The following is a 15,136-nucleotide window of genomic DNA, read 5'->3' on the forward strand; positions in this document are numbered from 1 at the left end:
CATCTTCAAGTTGTGGACAGAGCTGAACATAGGAATGCAGCCCTTTCACCAGTTTGGCTATTCAATTAGATCATGGCTGATCTGTATTTCAATTCCATTTATCTGCCATTACTCCAATTACCTTAATAAATTTACCTAACATTTTGAAATGATCAGTTAGCAAAGCCTTAACAAATTTTTCAGAGAGTTCCAGATTTGCACTATCATTTGTATGAAGAAGCACAGACACCACCCCTGAATTGCCATTCTAATGTTAAGGTTATGCCACTAACGACGCATGAATAAATAAATAGCTCAATCCCTGCTCATGGCAAGATCATTAATAAAGCAATTGAAGATGTTTGGATTAACCAGGCCAGGATCAGCACAGGCTCATGGACCCTGACGGTATAACTCATTTACTGAAATTCCAGGTCAGTTGATTCTTTAATTTTAATAAGAATATATTCCGAAATATCTCTAGTCTGACCACAGGAGTATTTCAACCATAATTTTCCAGAAAAGGTAAATGAGTACTACTGTAATTAGATAAAGAGGGTTTCATAACAAACATAACCCCAGGATGAAAATGCATAGGACTCCCAAGTCTAGATCACCCTGGATGTCAAAGAGCATACAGAATAGGATGAGGCAAAAATAAAAAGCTTCTGTCAGATACGAAAAGCTCAAACAACATTGTAGAAAACGTATAGAGTTTAGAAATTTTAGAGGTGAAGCTAAAAAAGAAAATTAGGAAAGCAAAGAGGAGATATGTAAAAATATTGGCATGTAAAAATCAAGGAAAACTGAGAGGAAGTGTGAAATATCTAATGGACTGAACAGCGAGGGTGGAAATTTCAAGCTGTATGGCTTCATTGAAAGTGAATAATTCAATAAGCCTGGAAGAAATATATCACATGATGCTAAGGAGAATAAGGGAAGAAATAACGGAAGCTCTGATCACTTTTTCAATGTTCTCTGACTATAGGTATGGTGCCGGAGGATAACTAAGATTAAAAAGGAGGAAGGAATAACCCAAATAATTATAAATCAGCCAGCCTAAACTTGATGGTGGGCAAATTATTGGGAACAATTTTGAAATTGTAGAAATCTTTACGAAAGGCACGGATCAATCAAAAACAGTCAGCACGGATTTGTTGACAGAAAGTCATGTCGGACTAACTCAATTAAAATTTTTGAGGAGGCAGAAAGAATGATGAAGCTGGTGCATTTGATGTGGTTTTTGTGAATTATAGTAAGGCTCTTGACATATAGTAGACTGGCCAGGAAATTAAAAGTTCATGGAGTCCAATGGAAAGTGGTAAGTTAGATCCAACATTGGCTCACTGACATGAAGCAAAGGATAATGGTAAATGGAAAGGCTTTTTCCAGTGTGGTTCTTCAGGGCTTAGGACTAGATCCCTTGCTGTTCATGATATCAGTAATTTAGACTTAAATGTAAGGGGCATATTATGAAGTTTGCAGATGTTACAGAAATTGTTCATGGGATTAATAGTGAGGAAGAAAGCTATTAATGGACTGGTCGATGGACAAAAACAGGCAAGTGGAATTCAATTAGAGAATTAAGAAATAATGGTAGTAATGGCATTGTGGGAGGATAAAATGAGGAAACATACATTAAATGGTAGGATTCTGAGACATGTCATGGAATAGGAGGATCTTGGAGTGCAAGTCCAAGATTCCTGAAGGTAGGAGAACTAGAAGGTAAGGTGGTTAAGAAGGAACATAAAAAATTTTCCTTTATTGGTTGAGACTGAGAGCAGGATTTTCTGGTCCTGCCCACTGGACTTTTGGCTGGGTTGGCAAAATTTCAACAGTGGCTCGTGCTATGACGGGGCCAGAAAATCCCAGGAGGGACAGGGAGGTTATGTGAGCCTTGTATAAAACACTAGTTAGGCCACAGCTCGAGTAATTCATAAAGTTTTGGTATATGTATTTCAGGAAGAATGTGGTTCTAGAGAGACACTTATGAGACTCACACTAGAGAGGTTATGAAGATTTACAAGGATAATGTCAGGAATCAGGATTTTAGCTTTAAAGAAAGATTCAATAGGCTGGAACTGTTTTCTTTGGAAAAGAGGAGGTTGACGGGAGATTTAATTCAACTGTATAAAATAATGAGGGTCTGAGATACAATGAATAGAAAATGACCTATTTCTGTTTGCAGAGAGAACAGTAACCCACGAGGTGTACATTTAAAGTAATTGGTAGAACGATTACAGAGGAGCTGAGGAGCTAGGGTATAAACTTGAGGTGCCATAACGTAAAGGACTACAGACCAAGAGCTGAAGGCAGAATTAGGCTGGATAGCTCTTTTTCGACTCACGTGGTCAAAATCAGCAAATAGCCTCCATCAGTCATGATTTTTTCTATGTTTCTTTCTCTATTTCTTGGAGAGGGATATTCTTTTGTATCCATGCTGAATTAAATGTACTATGCTACTGTATTTCTAACCAGTATTGTACAATTGTTCTATGTTAAGTTGTATGCTTTGCACAGCCTCTCATACCCAATCCGAGTTCCACTTCATCTGCTTCCAGATTGAAGGTCGGCTCTGATCCAGGGACACTGCATGGCGACAAACAGATTCCCATTGTACCTGAACAGGAAATTATACATAGAGAAATAAATTGAATAAGTAAAAGGAACTTGTGCAGATTATTCTGTTTCCACTGAAACAACATTGATGGAATTATATTTAAATTGAACAGATAATTAGACAACAGTAACTCAGAGGTCCTAAAGCTTAATAGCTTTTAATAGTGATGTGTGCTGCCTCTGCTTTTCTGACAAAAGCATAATCTGGAATAAAAATAGCATGCAATGCCTGTCAAGTAGCTTCTTTTAATGCAACATGGATGCTGGTTACGCTCATATATATATATATATATATATATATATATATAGATATATATCATTTTTTCTCTGAGTTTTGTCTGTTCTTTCACTGAAGATGCTGACTCTTGCTAAAGTACAAGCTCATGGTGCTAATAGTTCTGCATCATATTACCCAGGTAGTCATACTTCAAATGTGTTGTCAAAACAACAGTGGCTTCACTTCCTTCTCGAAGAATGATCCCTGAAGTCATCCAAGAATCTATCTTTGACACCCTACTCCCCTCCTTCTTTTCGTTTATGCACTGCCCCATAATTTTCAAATGTGGGGTTCGCGTCCACACATTTGCTTTACTGCTTCAACAGCTCTGTCGGCCCCTCCACTGCCTCTGTGTTGTCTGATTGTCTAATATTCGGTTGTGGATAAGTCAGTTTTCTTCAGCTAAACACTGAACTAGCATCCCACATTCACGACAAACTTCATACCGTACCAAAATTTCCATCTCCTTCCCTGTCTATTGCCTAAAGTTGAACCAATTTGTTCGCAATATTAATCTTCTGTTCTGAAATCGAGCTTCCAAACTACCCCATCAAAAAAATAATCTGGTGTCAACTCCATAACATCATTAGCCACTTCCTACCTACCTCCGTGCATTTGTTGTTAAAATCCTTCTCCATGCTTCTGCAGATCCACACTTGACTATTCCAATGCTCTGATGCCCAGTCTCCCATCCCTCACCTTCAATAAACAGCAGTTAATTTAAAGCTCTGCTACCCATATCTTATCCAGCACATGTCCTGCTCACCCAGTTAGCCACCAACATTGCTTCGGCTTCCAGTTTCGCAAGTACTTAATTTGGTTTTAAATTTCTTCATCACTTACCCCTCCAGTTCTTTGTAATTTTGTCCAACTCTTCAAAGCCCCTCTTTGGATGGGATATTCCTCTTACATTGTAATGTTTTGTAACCCTCCTCATGCCACCCCCACTCCCCGCTTCAGCCATCCATCCTGACACTCTGGAATTTTCACTTTAAGCCTCTCTCCCTCTTCGCTTTTAAGACCCTCTTAAAATATCTCTTTCTTTGGTTCAGCATGCTTTTTTGTCTGATGATGTTCTGGGAAGAGGCTCGAGATGTTTTCCTTTATTAAAAGGGATTAAATAAATACGAGTTGTTGTTTTAATAATGGACAGCCTTGAAATAATTTCCAATCCTGCTCTCACACATGACATCCATGCAAATATACTTTTCAGCAGGAATCATGAATAGAGCTAGGGCTGATACTTCTCTCCCGAGCCCAGGGGAATACAGGTCAATTATGTGCTCTCCAAATTTGTGTAATTGCAGGACAAACGGGAGCACAACAGGCGCCAGCGGGCACAGACAGTCGGTGTAATGCCTGAGTTGCAAAGCCTCACCCACTTCGAGGAGCGTGGCATCGAGTTGACCGTGAAGGAGACAGACCGTGCATGCACTGCTGGTGAAGTGGGGGCAGCAAAGAAACATGAGAGTCCTCAACACAAATGCTGTCATTCCTCAAGTGATTAAGCAATGTGCCCTCCATATCCCCTATGATGCACTGATACCATGATCCTTCTCTTGCAGGCCGATTCTCGGAACAGGCCAAACCATCCTCGTGCCCCCGAAACTACTGGAGTCCAGCAGTGCAGAGGATGTCTCTGACCCCGCCATGGAAAAAGCGTCACAGCAGTCATCTACTCCCGGCACCAGCACAAATACTAGCACCTTGGTAGGTCTAATACATAGGCACTAACTGGTGAGCGCCTCATAGCTGAAGATCGACAGCAGGTGGAGGCTGGGACGTTGCAGGGAACCAGCAAACAGAGGGATGCTAGAGCCCAGAACTCTGCTGAGTTCCAGGCCGATGATGATCCCCTGGGTCCAGTCATCCCACAGATGCTGGAGCTGCAAAGGCAGAGTTACAAAACTCAGGGAGGGATGACAACAGCCCTCCTTGGACTGCCTGGCAGATTGGAGGAGTCTCATTGCCTTCTCACTGAGGAGATGGTGCTGTCAATGCAGCGCACTGAGGCAAACACTGCGAGAGTGGAGTCCGCAGTGGAGACCTTGGTGCACAACACGCACTCCGTGGCAGGAGATGTCCACTGCATGCTGCAGGTGGGTATTCACGAGTATCTGTGCCAGAGGACAGCGGGGCTTCTGGATCTCACTCCAGCTGCCCCTTCATCTCTTGGAGGAGCACAGGGGCCCCTGGGATCCCATAGAGAAGAGAATCAGCAGGAGTACAGCCTGGTGCCCTCCATCCAAGGAACTCTGGGTGTCTCTGGCCCATCTGATGCCTCCCCCTCCCTATGAGTGACACATTTCCAGCCCCTAACACCAAGGAGGGCAGCAGTCAATATCCGTGCTGTCTGAGAGCAGGCCTGGACCTTCAAGGTCCCAGCTCCCCCATAGACGTCCACCAAGGTCACCTCAGGCAAAAGGGCCTGGCAGCCAGCAGGCTGTGGATCCTGGCAATACACCTAGATGTAGCGTGATGGTGAAGATGATTAAGAATCCATAGGCAAATAGAATGCAGGCACTGTAGCACTAATGTCACCATTACGTTATGATTGTATGTTATTAACTTTCACTTAGTCCACCAACAGAGCCTCCAGCCTGTCTGTTCGTGCTACCAAGCTTGAGAGGTACCAGCACACTCACCTGGCACCTCAGCCCTGTGGAGAATGAGAATGGCGGTGCTCTGTCCCTCTTGCCAGCCAATAAAAAAGGGCACTCCCTCAGCAGCAATACACTCAGGAACCCACGATGGGGGACACAGAAAGTAATACCTGCGGACCAGCCTTCACAAGCCCTTTAGAACAAGGGATGCCCTGGCATGAAGGGTAGAGAAGGCATGCAGGTGACCCCTCCTGATCCTTCTCCCCAGATGGCTACTGTGAGACCCTCCACCCCTGAGTTGAACATATCTTTGTCCCCGGATCCTCTCCTGCTCCCCCTGAGCAGTGCACACCGCATAAGGTGCTGGCTGGTGTGTGCTCACCTCCGAGACTCCCCTCTTTTGAGAGGTGACGGCGCCAGGTTCATGCTTCTGTAGTCCTGTTATAAATCGCGCCGGCATGACTTTAAACCGCTACCAGCTCAAAATCCACAGGGAGTGTGCGCTAATGACAAGCTAATATGTATTACAGTGAGCTTTCTGCAGCCCTGCAGTGTGTTTCAGACCACTCCACCGACAAGAGGCCTGTAAGAAAGGATTTCGGAAACCCACTGGTGCAAACCGCGCTTTCTGGATTTTGAGCGCTTGCGGCCATTCCAACTGATGGAGAGTGTAGGCTCAAAATCCACCCGCCCCCCAGTACATGCAAGGTCAAAGGGAATGATTCAATGTTCTGTGCAATGTTGTACAGGTTGTATACATTTCACTGATGATTACGGAAAAGGATTCCTCCTCTAATTCAGCTGCTTAATTAAACTACTGTTCTATTAATTCCAAATGATTAATCACTAAGTACCCATTTTGCTTAAATTGAAATTATTAGGTATGTCTACTTTTTTTGGTGCAGAACATCTCTGAAACATTAGGAATATACTACTAAGTGAGCTATGGATTGGGTATTAGCAGAGGAACCAATGTTTCTAAGCAGAAAATGCCATGCTGGAGGTGGCATGCAATAGAGTAGGTACAGAAGACTGTCTACTCTATGTTCCATATATGGAAGGTCATTGCAGAACAGGATTTTAAAAAAGGCAATTGAGCAAGCATTCTAAGGTTGGCAGTGCATAGAAAACACAGTTCGCTAATGTCCTAAAATTTGGTCTGGATGAATGATATCCTTACGATGCACAGTTAATCCTTCCACTCCCCGCTTTGAATCATAGAATCAATAGTGCTTGGGTGAATAGTCAGGAGTTCTGCACTGACGAAACAAAGCTGGCAACCAGCTGGCTTCCTTTTCCCCAAATAATCATGCGACATGTAAATTAGTTCCCCTCTCATGTCTTAGATTACCATAACAATCCCCTCCCTTTGAAGGTAACTCCCATAGAGGTGAAATGATATTACAGGACCAACCCAGAAACTTATTTATTTCTGCTCAACAAACCAGACCATCCTCGCTAATCAGCCTGACAGCCTAATCAGTCTGGTTATTTCCTTAATCTACCATGAGCTCCAGCAGCCAAACAGAAATGCTTCCTATTAAAATCTATGTCTGACACAATCACTGTTAAAAGAAACAGGAAACTTTGGTGGCTACAGTTAGCTACAAAAAGAATAGGATAAGAAATCCAATTTCAGATAAATGTAGGCCCACATCTGAGGGTTCCAATTTTTTATGCCGAAACTAATTTGAGTTAATACAGTCATCAGGCAGTCCTGCCTGCTTCTTAAATGCAAAGTGACAATAAACTGTAACGGCTGTAGATTTCCAGTCACAAATACAGATTAAATTTCCTCTTAATTGAATCCTTAATTATGCCTGCAGGCTCTAAGTGTATTGAATTAGCTACAATCAACTAGAATATTTTCCATGGTTTGGTTCTGCAGTTTGATCACTTACCTAATTTACTTAAAGCGATGTTCAGTTTCTTTACAATTTCATCAAGTGGTTTCCCCATTTCAGACATGGCCCCAGCCATCTGCCAACAGTAAAGTTAGTACAATAAGCACAGAGGAAGGCTTTAGACTTAGATATAATTAATCAAAGGTTTTTTTCTAATTTTCCTCCATTCCTTTCTGAAAATGTTTGGTTCCATGCTATAATACAATTCCACAGGTCCACTAAATACCTCAAGTAGAAATTCTTCATTTATAATCTCAAGGCAACTATTTGGGCGGCACGGTAGCACAGTGGTTAGCACTGCTGCTTCACAGCTCCAGGGTCCCGGGTTCGATTCCCGGCTCGGGTCACTGTCTGTGTGGAGTTTGCACATTCTCCTCGTGTCTGCGTGGGTTTCCTCCGGGTGCTCCGGTTTCCTCCCACAGTCCAAAGATGTGCAGGTTAGTTTGATTGGCCAGGTTAAAAATTGCCCCTTAGAGTCCTGAGATGCGTAGGTTAGCGGGTAAATGGGTGGGGGTAGGGCCTGGGTGGAATTGTGGTCGGTGCAGACTCGATGGGCCGAATGGCCTCCTTCTGCACTGTAGGGTTTCTATGATTCTATGATCAGTGCAATCAACCATAGAGAGCATCTGTGTCACAGCTAGTCCTTTATTCGCTCAAACATTACTGTATCATTTCTAGCCACTCGCTCAGTTTCATGCCGAGGGCTTGGATAGGAAGCGACATAGCAGTGTTATGTTATACAATACAGCCAAGCCAGACTAACAAGTTTGATGGAATGGTGCCCACCTTCAGAAATGCATACATTTAAGGTCAGTTCCAAAGAGCTGCTAATTGGGGTATGTGGGAGGTAAACTTCCCTGAAAATTGAATCAATCAGGCCGACACAGAAGTTTACATACCAAAGAGAGAAAGTTCAAGAATAATAATTCTTTAGCTCATTAATGAGGCCAGTATTTGTCACAAGTTGCAGCCATGCTTCAAATGTTTCTCTGTTCACTTAATAATTAATTAATAAACCAGTCTCTGATTTTACATTCAGTCTGTTGTCTTCTTAAATGTATTGGGTCACTACACTTTGCAGAATGTCAGAAAAGCATATATCTGAAGTACAAAATCCCACTCATACAGCAATTTTCTTTTCTCTATCCTGCAACCAGGAATTACCATATAGCTAGGCACAACGGCAAATAAAAATGCCACACTGGGGATACTTGTGGCTTGATACATTCATGTGCCACCGCACTCTAGCCACAATCGATTTGTTTCCATTTTACAAAGAGGACTTCAGGTTTAATTTTTAAACAGAAAAAGATCCAAACTGTGAATTATAATTTCAAAACGCTGTGAAGCTTTGAAATTTCATGTATTAAATAGTTTTTTAAAATACTGTTAAACAATGGCCCCAGTCAGGGTTGTTATTTCAATCATTAACTATCAACGGGATATGTACACTATCTTAGAGGTATTTCTCAGCTTTGAATTTTCTACGTTGACATGTGTAAAAATGTCAGCTGTTGACCTCTTGGATAAATTAGACAATTATCAAGACTAAAGTAGTAACAAAATCTATGACAGGTATGCAAATAAATTCATAACAGAGGAATGGCTATTTACATGCAAATTCACGAAACATCATTAACACTCAGTGACAATGGCCTGAATTTTCACCATTTCGGGTTGATTCAAAAACTCTTTAAAAATGTTGGATGGGTCCTGGTTCCAGGATTCCCAACTCCATTCCCAGACTGTCAAATTTTCAGGAGTGCCTTAAAAGGGTGCAGGCTGGTTCCTGACAAAAGCTCGCATCCGGCACTCCCGTTCTATATGGCTCCATTGCAGTGATACGCATATCCTGGATCCTATGCAATTTTCATGGAACCAGGCCAGATTTTTGAAGAGTTGTGGTTCAAGTCCCTTAGAGAAGTCATGAACACTTGTCTGCATGGCCTACCTGTTAAAAGGTAGGCTCAGAAATGTCCCCCTCATGCCTCCTTTGCCAAATTACATCCCCTCACCAACCCCCTCAGGCCCCGAATGCAAACCTCTATCCTTCCACGCAACCTTATGTCCCCTCTTGTACCCTATGCCGAAGTCTGCTCTTCCACCTCGCTCTATTTCCCCTCATGCCAAACTCTGCCCTTCTACCACCCTCTGCTCTTCAACCCACATCTTATGTCACCTCATGCCCCCTATGTAAACTCTGTCCTTCCACCCACCCTTTATACCAAGCTCTGGTACTTCTGTGCCTGTTGACCCAATGTACACTTTCTTGAGTACCATTGTGTATAGTGGGATGTGCAAGAAAATAGCTTTGTAAAAAAGTCTGGAATGTAAGCTAATAAAAATGTTAATTATTCATACCCTTTGAGGTTTCAAAAACCTCAAATCCTTGAAACCACTTAACATGTGTCAACAAACATTGAGAAATTGACTGCAGAGATCAGACAGCCTGAGCTGTCACTCAAACGTTTCCTCTGGGGAGCAGCTGTTCTCGTATTCTAACAGCTGTCCAGGCTCTCAGCCAACATACATAATGAGGCTTGGTTGGCTCAAAGCCCAAGCTGAGAGACAGCTAAGGCAAGTCCCAGGAACTTGTGGTAGTCTGCTGCATTCTACACAACATGGCTAAGGCAATTTCCCTTGCCACTAGGGCTCCAGCAAGCATCGCAGGATGAGGAGAATTATTGTTCTAGACAGAGTGCCTGCAAATGACTCATCAGACTCCAGTTCACTTGATCATCATCACAATGCCCTCATAACAAATTTACCCAACAAGACTTTCCAGTAATAGGTATAATATTCTGTTTTTCACCCTGGTGCTTTTCCTTGGCACCTGTCATGCCAGGTCCTTTCCTGATCCTTTCCCTATGCTGAGTTATCCCATCATGGACACTGGATCAGCAGTTGCTGTTATTCAGTTGGTTACCACTTCCATGCTGGGAAAGACTGGCTCCAATCTGGCTCTGTGCCAGGCCTGAGATATATATGCCCATCTGTCTTATTCTGTATGCCACCCATATTGAGGTTGTCATTGGAGTCTTCTGCAGGAGAGCTTGTCTGTGGCTTGATCCTCTGAGCAGTTGGCACACACTATCCTTTCCTTCTGGCTTGTTTGCAGTCCACTCATGCCTGGTTACTCATCATGTGCTCATTCCAACTCTATGCTACCATATAAAGTAGAACAGACTTAGTATCTCAGCTGGTGTCAGACCAAGTGAGAAGTCTGACATCTGCTCTTCTCACTCTTCATTGTCAAGACATACAACTGGCCAGGTGGCAGATTTTGGTTACCTAAAAACATAAGTGCACAAGGAGAAGATTATAACAGTGAGCAACAGGCTTGTGGAAAGTGTGAGATGCACAGTTGTAGCATCTGCAGTGTGTACTTTGCACCAGATTGTGAAATGAGGGTGAAGTAAGATTTGAGAAGATGCAAAAGACAGGAACATGCCATCAAAGTGGGTGGGTTCAGCGACGCCAGTTGCAATGGCCTCAGTCACTATCGCACCAATCATTCAGAATATTGTTTCCTCCAAGAGACTCAGGAGACGTAGATGTACCTATCAGTTCTCTGCAGCTCTCTCCTATTGTGTACCACCTTGCCCTGCAACAAGTGCCAGAGTGTCAGGAGAGCATCAGTGAGTGCGTTGCAATATGTCTGGGTAGTATCCTTGTCAAAGCTGAAAAGTTGGAAGTATGTGGAGCTGTGAGATATGCCAAAAGGCTTGAAGCAGTGGTAGGTATGCCAAGGACTAACCATAACAAAAGAGTACAAGGAGGGAATTATATACAATATATAAAATCAAGAATATTTTAAAATCTTTTTTTTGAAAGGGCAGCAAAAAACAACAAGCTTCTCACTCAGATGCTCCCTCATTGACTGTCCATGTGCCCAACACAGGGAGTGGCCAAGAACTAACAACATTGCTAACTTGAGGAAAATATATGTTAGACTTGTGTCCTGATTGCTAGAAATTGTGGACGGATGAGTGATGAGGATCTAGTGCATTGAGCGGAGGTTGCTGGTGTAGTGGGTAGGATATGATATTTGAAGATGTATTCACTCAGCCTGGCCACTAGCAAGGGAAATGAAAGTTTTGTAGCCAGTTTCTCAGAGACAGACACTTTGCATTAATCCCTAATTGCTCCCACTCTCTTCACAGTATACGCCAGGAGGGTCTCTTGCAGAAACAGAATGTCTCTCCTCCTTTCCAACTCTTGGACTAAGGGCTTTATCACTGCATCAGGGAGCCTTCTCTCTGGCTTGCTACTCAGTTGGTAAACTTTATTCCTTGTACGTGCAGGCTGGCTTAAAAAGTGCTGACTCACTGCAACTTGTGTTAACCTTGCATGCAGTTGAGTCCCCTGTTGAGCGTACAGACACTACCCAACAGCAGGTTTAGCACGTGGCTGCAAACCACAATCGGGGATGCAACAGGAGGCCAGCGCTTAAAATAGAGGCTGCTCTCTGGGTCTGTGCTCAACTCTACCACATCTAATCAGTGGGTTAAATAAAAGAAACCAAAGCCTCAAGCTGATATCTATCGAGCATTTAAGGATAGGAGAAAACTTGGACTTTGCCCACTTGAAGGTGCTAACAGGATGGCCGTTTTTATCAAGAATCTGCTGCAGGTGGTCAACAGGCCTCTGTGGCAGTTGAGCAGGTGCCCAGTCCTCTATAGGCTATCAATATATTCTGTGACACAAAAGCATTTAAGTACCGTGATCACAATGAGACCCAAAATTGGGCAAGATCCTCATAAGATGCGAAGATTGACTGCCGTGCCCTTTCTTGAACCAAGTCAATTACAAGGTGTACAGGAAATTGCAGGAATGAAAACAAAGTCTGCTTTGAAGAAACGCTGCAAGGACTGCTTCTTTTTCTGTAGACGGATTGCAAGACCCATCCCAGGCACAAACAGAGGCGAACCCGGAGATTTGAACTTTAATTATAATAAATTACGATATGGAAATTTTAAAAAATCATTATGATGTGCAGGCAGTACAAAGATTGCTTGTGACCTGCATCATCTTAATCAGGCTATCCCTACACCTGTGAGCTGGCCATATCCAGGTTTTAGCCCAATGTGTCTAACTTGAACATTTTAATCATGGACACATCTTAAAATTACAGTTTCCGATCCTTTGACATTTCTCTGTAAGGCAAACCTTATTGTGTTACTCTTTAACCATAGAGCAAACAACGTCTAAAACCACAAGGTCAAATCTGCCAGAGATAACCCTGATCAAAAAAATACATATTTCTGGGAACCTTTTCCTTTTATTTTAAAAAGATCATCGCAACCATTAGAACTTCAAGCTGAACCCTTGACTCTTCAACTCTGCCTTTTGTACTGGGGATATTTTCAGAAAACATCAATTGCAGACAGCAGGTGGTGCAGCTTCAAGCTTACTTGAGTCAATGTTTCCCAGGAAATCTGCATTTAGTTTGCAGCAAGTCAACCTTTCCTGCTATCATTATTGTCATACCATGTATGCTAATCCCATTTTTAATAAAATGGACACTGTTCCTAACTATCTCAGTTCACGAATGATCCAGAAATGTGAAAAGAAGCACTCACAGACAAGCTCTGTAACTTGAAGTGTAGGCCTAATTTCACGCTGCCTGCAAGAAGTGGAATTTACAAGGAGAATATTATGGGAAGTTGCAGGTACATAAACCCTTTATTTTTATGTCTAAAAATTAATGGCAGGTAAAGGCCAACGCTTTTTCATTAAATACATGAATGCCTCAAACAGAAATACAAACGTCTAAAAGCACAAATTTGGTGATAACCCTTTACATCAAAAAATGATGCATTCTTCATAGAATGGAGATGAAGAACAGCTTGTTCCTGGGTAAGTGGAAGTGGAAAAACTCCCTAAAGATCCTGGATGGATAAGGCCTATGAACAGCTTGTCCCTTCTATCTTGTCTATGGTTTACAGGTGAATCTCCATTTACCAGATGAGGCAGAGAAGGCATTTTAATGATTCACAAATGTTTTATTGCAATACTACAGTTTAGTATAAATATTAGTTTCCACTTTTCCCTTCTGGATCCTCTCTCTGTCCAGTAGCGATCTCCTACTGGGGGAAAACCCCATCTCTTAAGTACAAGCTTCAATAAGTATTACCTGCTCTCAGTTCACTTTGAAGCAAGGCTTTGTTTACTCTTAAAGAGACCTGAATTTCTAACATTGTCAGCCTGTGCTTCATCTCTCTTTCATGTTGCAGATGATGAGGGGTTGTAACTATAGCGCCCATGACTGTGAACAAGGGATCTGACTAGAACCACGTGTTATATCTCTCCATGACAATTTCACCAACTTTAAACAGCACTAGAAAGCTCCCAGCACTTCTGCAAACTCAGGCAGTGCCAGTCAAAATTGATCAGCAGTTAACCTGAAAGTTAGTTGTTGATCTGTTTAAACAGCACTGATATTGAAGTCCTTCCTGCTGCTGAACGCATATTCAGATGTGTGTTTACCAGAGGGCATCGAGCAAGGTTGAAAACTACAATGCTGGTGTCAAGTCAGCATTAGATGCTGGCTGTTATCACAAGCTGCCTGTTCAGTATATTTCCAGTGCATGCACTTTGAAATGTGCACACACAGCATGTATGCCATTTTGATACTAAAACCATATCCATAGCACAAACTATAAATGCCATGGAGCTCTACTTTGTGGCCGAGGAGTCTATCTACAACCTAGTTATAAATAAATGGCTTATCATTTCCTATCTTTGAGCAAAGGTATAACATTCACCATCCTCCAGTTCTTTGAAAATTCCTGTTAACACAATATTTTGAAATATTACAATTGGTGCCTCAGCTATTTCTTTTTTACATTATTTATTCACGGAATGTGGGCACTGCTGGCTAGGCCAGCATTTATTGCCATCCTAATTGCCCTTGAGAAGGTGGACCACTGCAGTACCTGTGGTGTAGGTACACCTACAGTGCTGTTAGGGAGGGAGTTCCAGGCATTTAACCCAGTGACATTGAAGGAACAGAGATATATTTCCAAGTCAAGATGGTGAGTGACTTGGAGGGGAACTTCCAGGTGGTCGTATTCCCTTGTCTACTGCCCTTGCCCTTCTACTGCAGTGCATTTTGTAGATCAGTGGCTGGCAACCTGTGATCTGGAAGGCCCATGCAGCCACCTGGGTTCTGAGTGCGGCCCATCGGAGATTTTGTTGACTGTTGCCCAAGCACAGGGTTGCCACATTCTGCTGATTTCCACCCACGTAATTTTTTTCATACTGATATGACTGAATTGATACCCATGTAAATCAAGGGCAATCATGCGGATTGCACATCGCACTGACTGCGAGAGGCGTGTGCCTCCTCTGCGTCCAAAGTGTAAATATTTCTTTTGTTCTTACCATTTGAAGTTGATGAGAGTTCTATTAATGTATAAATAAGTAAGCATTTTCTATAACTCATTATGAAATATTCAGTGCACATTAATGTATTTAGTCTTATTTTTGGGATCATATTTAGTGAACAACCCGATTTCAATATTACAGCCTACTGAGGAGGAGGACCACTTGTGAGGGCCCACTTGTTAGCCTACATTGCCCTTCACCATTGTAGATGGCACACACTGCTGCCACTGTGTGTTAGTAGTAGAAGGAATGAATGTTTGTGGAAGGGTTGCCAATCAATTGAACTACATAGAAACATAGAAACCCTACAGTGCAGAAGGAGGCCATTCGGCCCATCGAGTCTGCACCGACCACAATCCCACCCA

At 42.6% G+C, this 15,136-nt stretch overlaps 1 protein-coding gene across 1 annotated transcript in view; it reads right to left on the reverse strand.

Moving 5' to 3' along the window:
* LOC144498797 (triokinase/FMN cyclase-like) overlaps positions 1-15,136 on the reverse strand; it is a 63,627-nt gene that overhangs the window by 35,778 nt on the left and 12,713 nt on the right. The window contains exons 5-6 of the mRNA XM_078220481.1: positions 7,380-7,458; positions 2,510-2,599 (exon numbers count right to left, since the gene is read on the reverse strand). Coding sequence (XP_078076607.1) covers positions 2,510-2,599; positions 7,380-7,458 — 169 coding nt within the window. The remainder of the gene's footprint in view (positions 1-2,509; positions 2,600-7,379; positions 7,459-15,136) is intronic.

This window comes from Mustelus asterias, chromosome 9 (assembly GCF_964213995.1).
Source record: "Mustelus asterias chromosome 9, sMusAst1.hap1.1, whole genome shotgun sequence".
Lineage (NCBI taxonomy): Eukaryota > Metazoa > Chordata > Chondrichthyes > Carcharhiniformes > Triakidae > Mustelus > Mustelus asterias.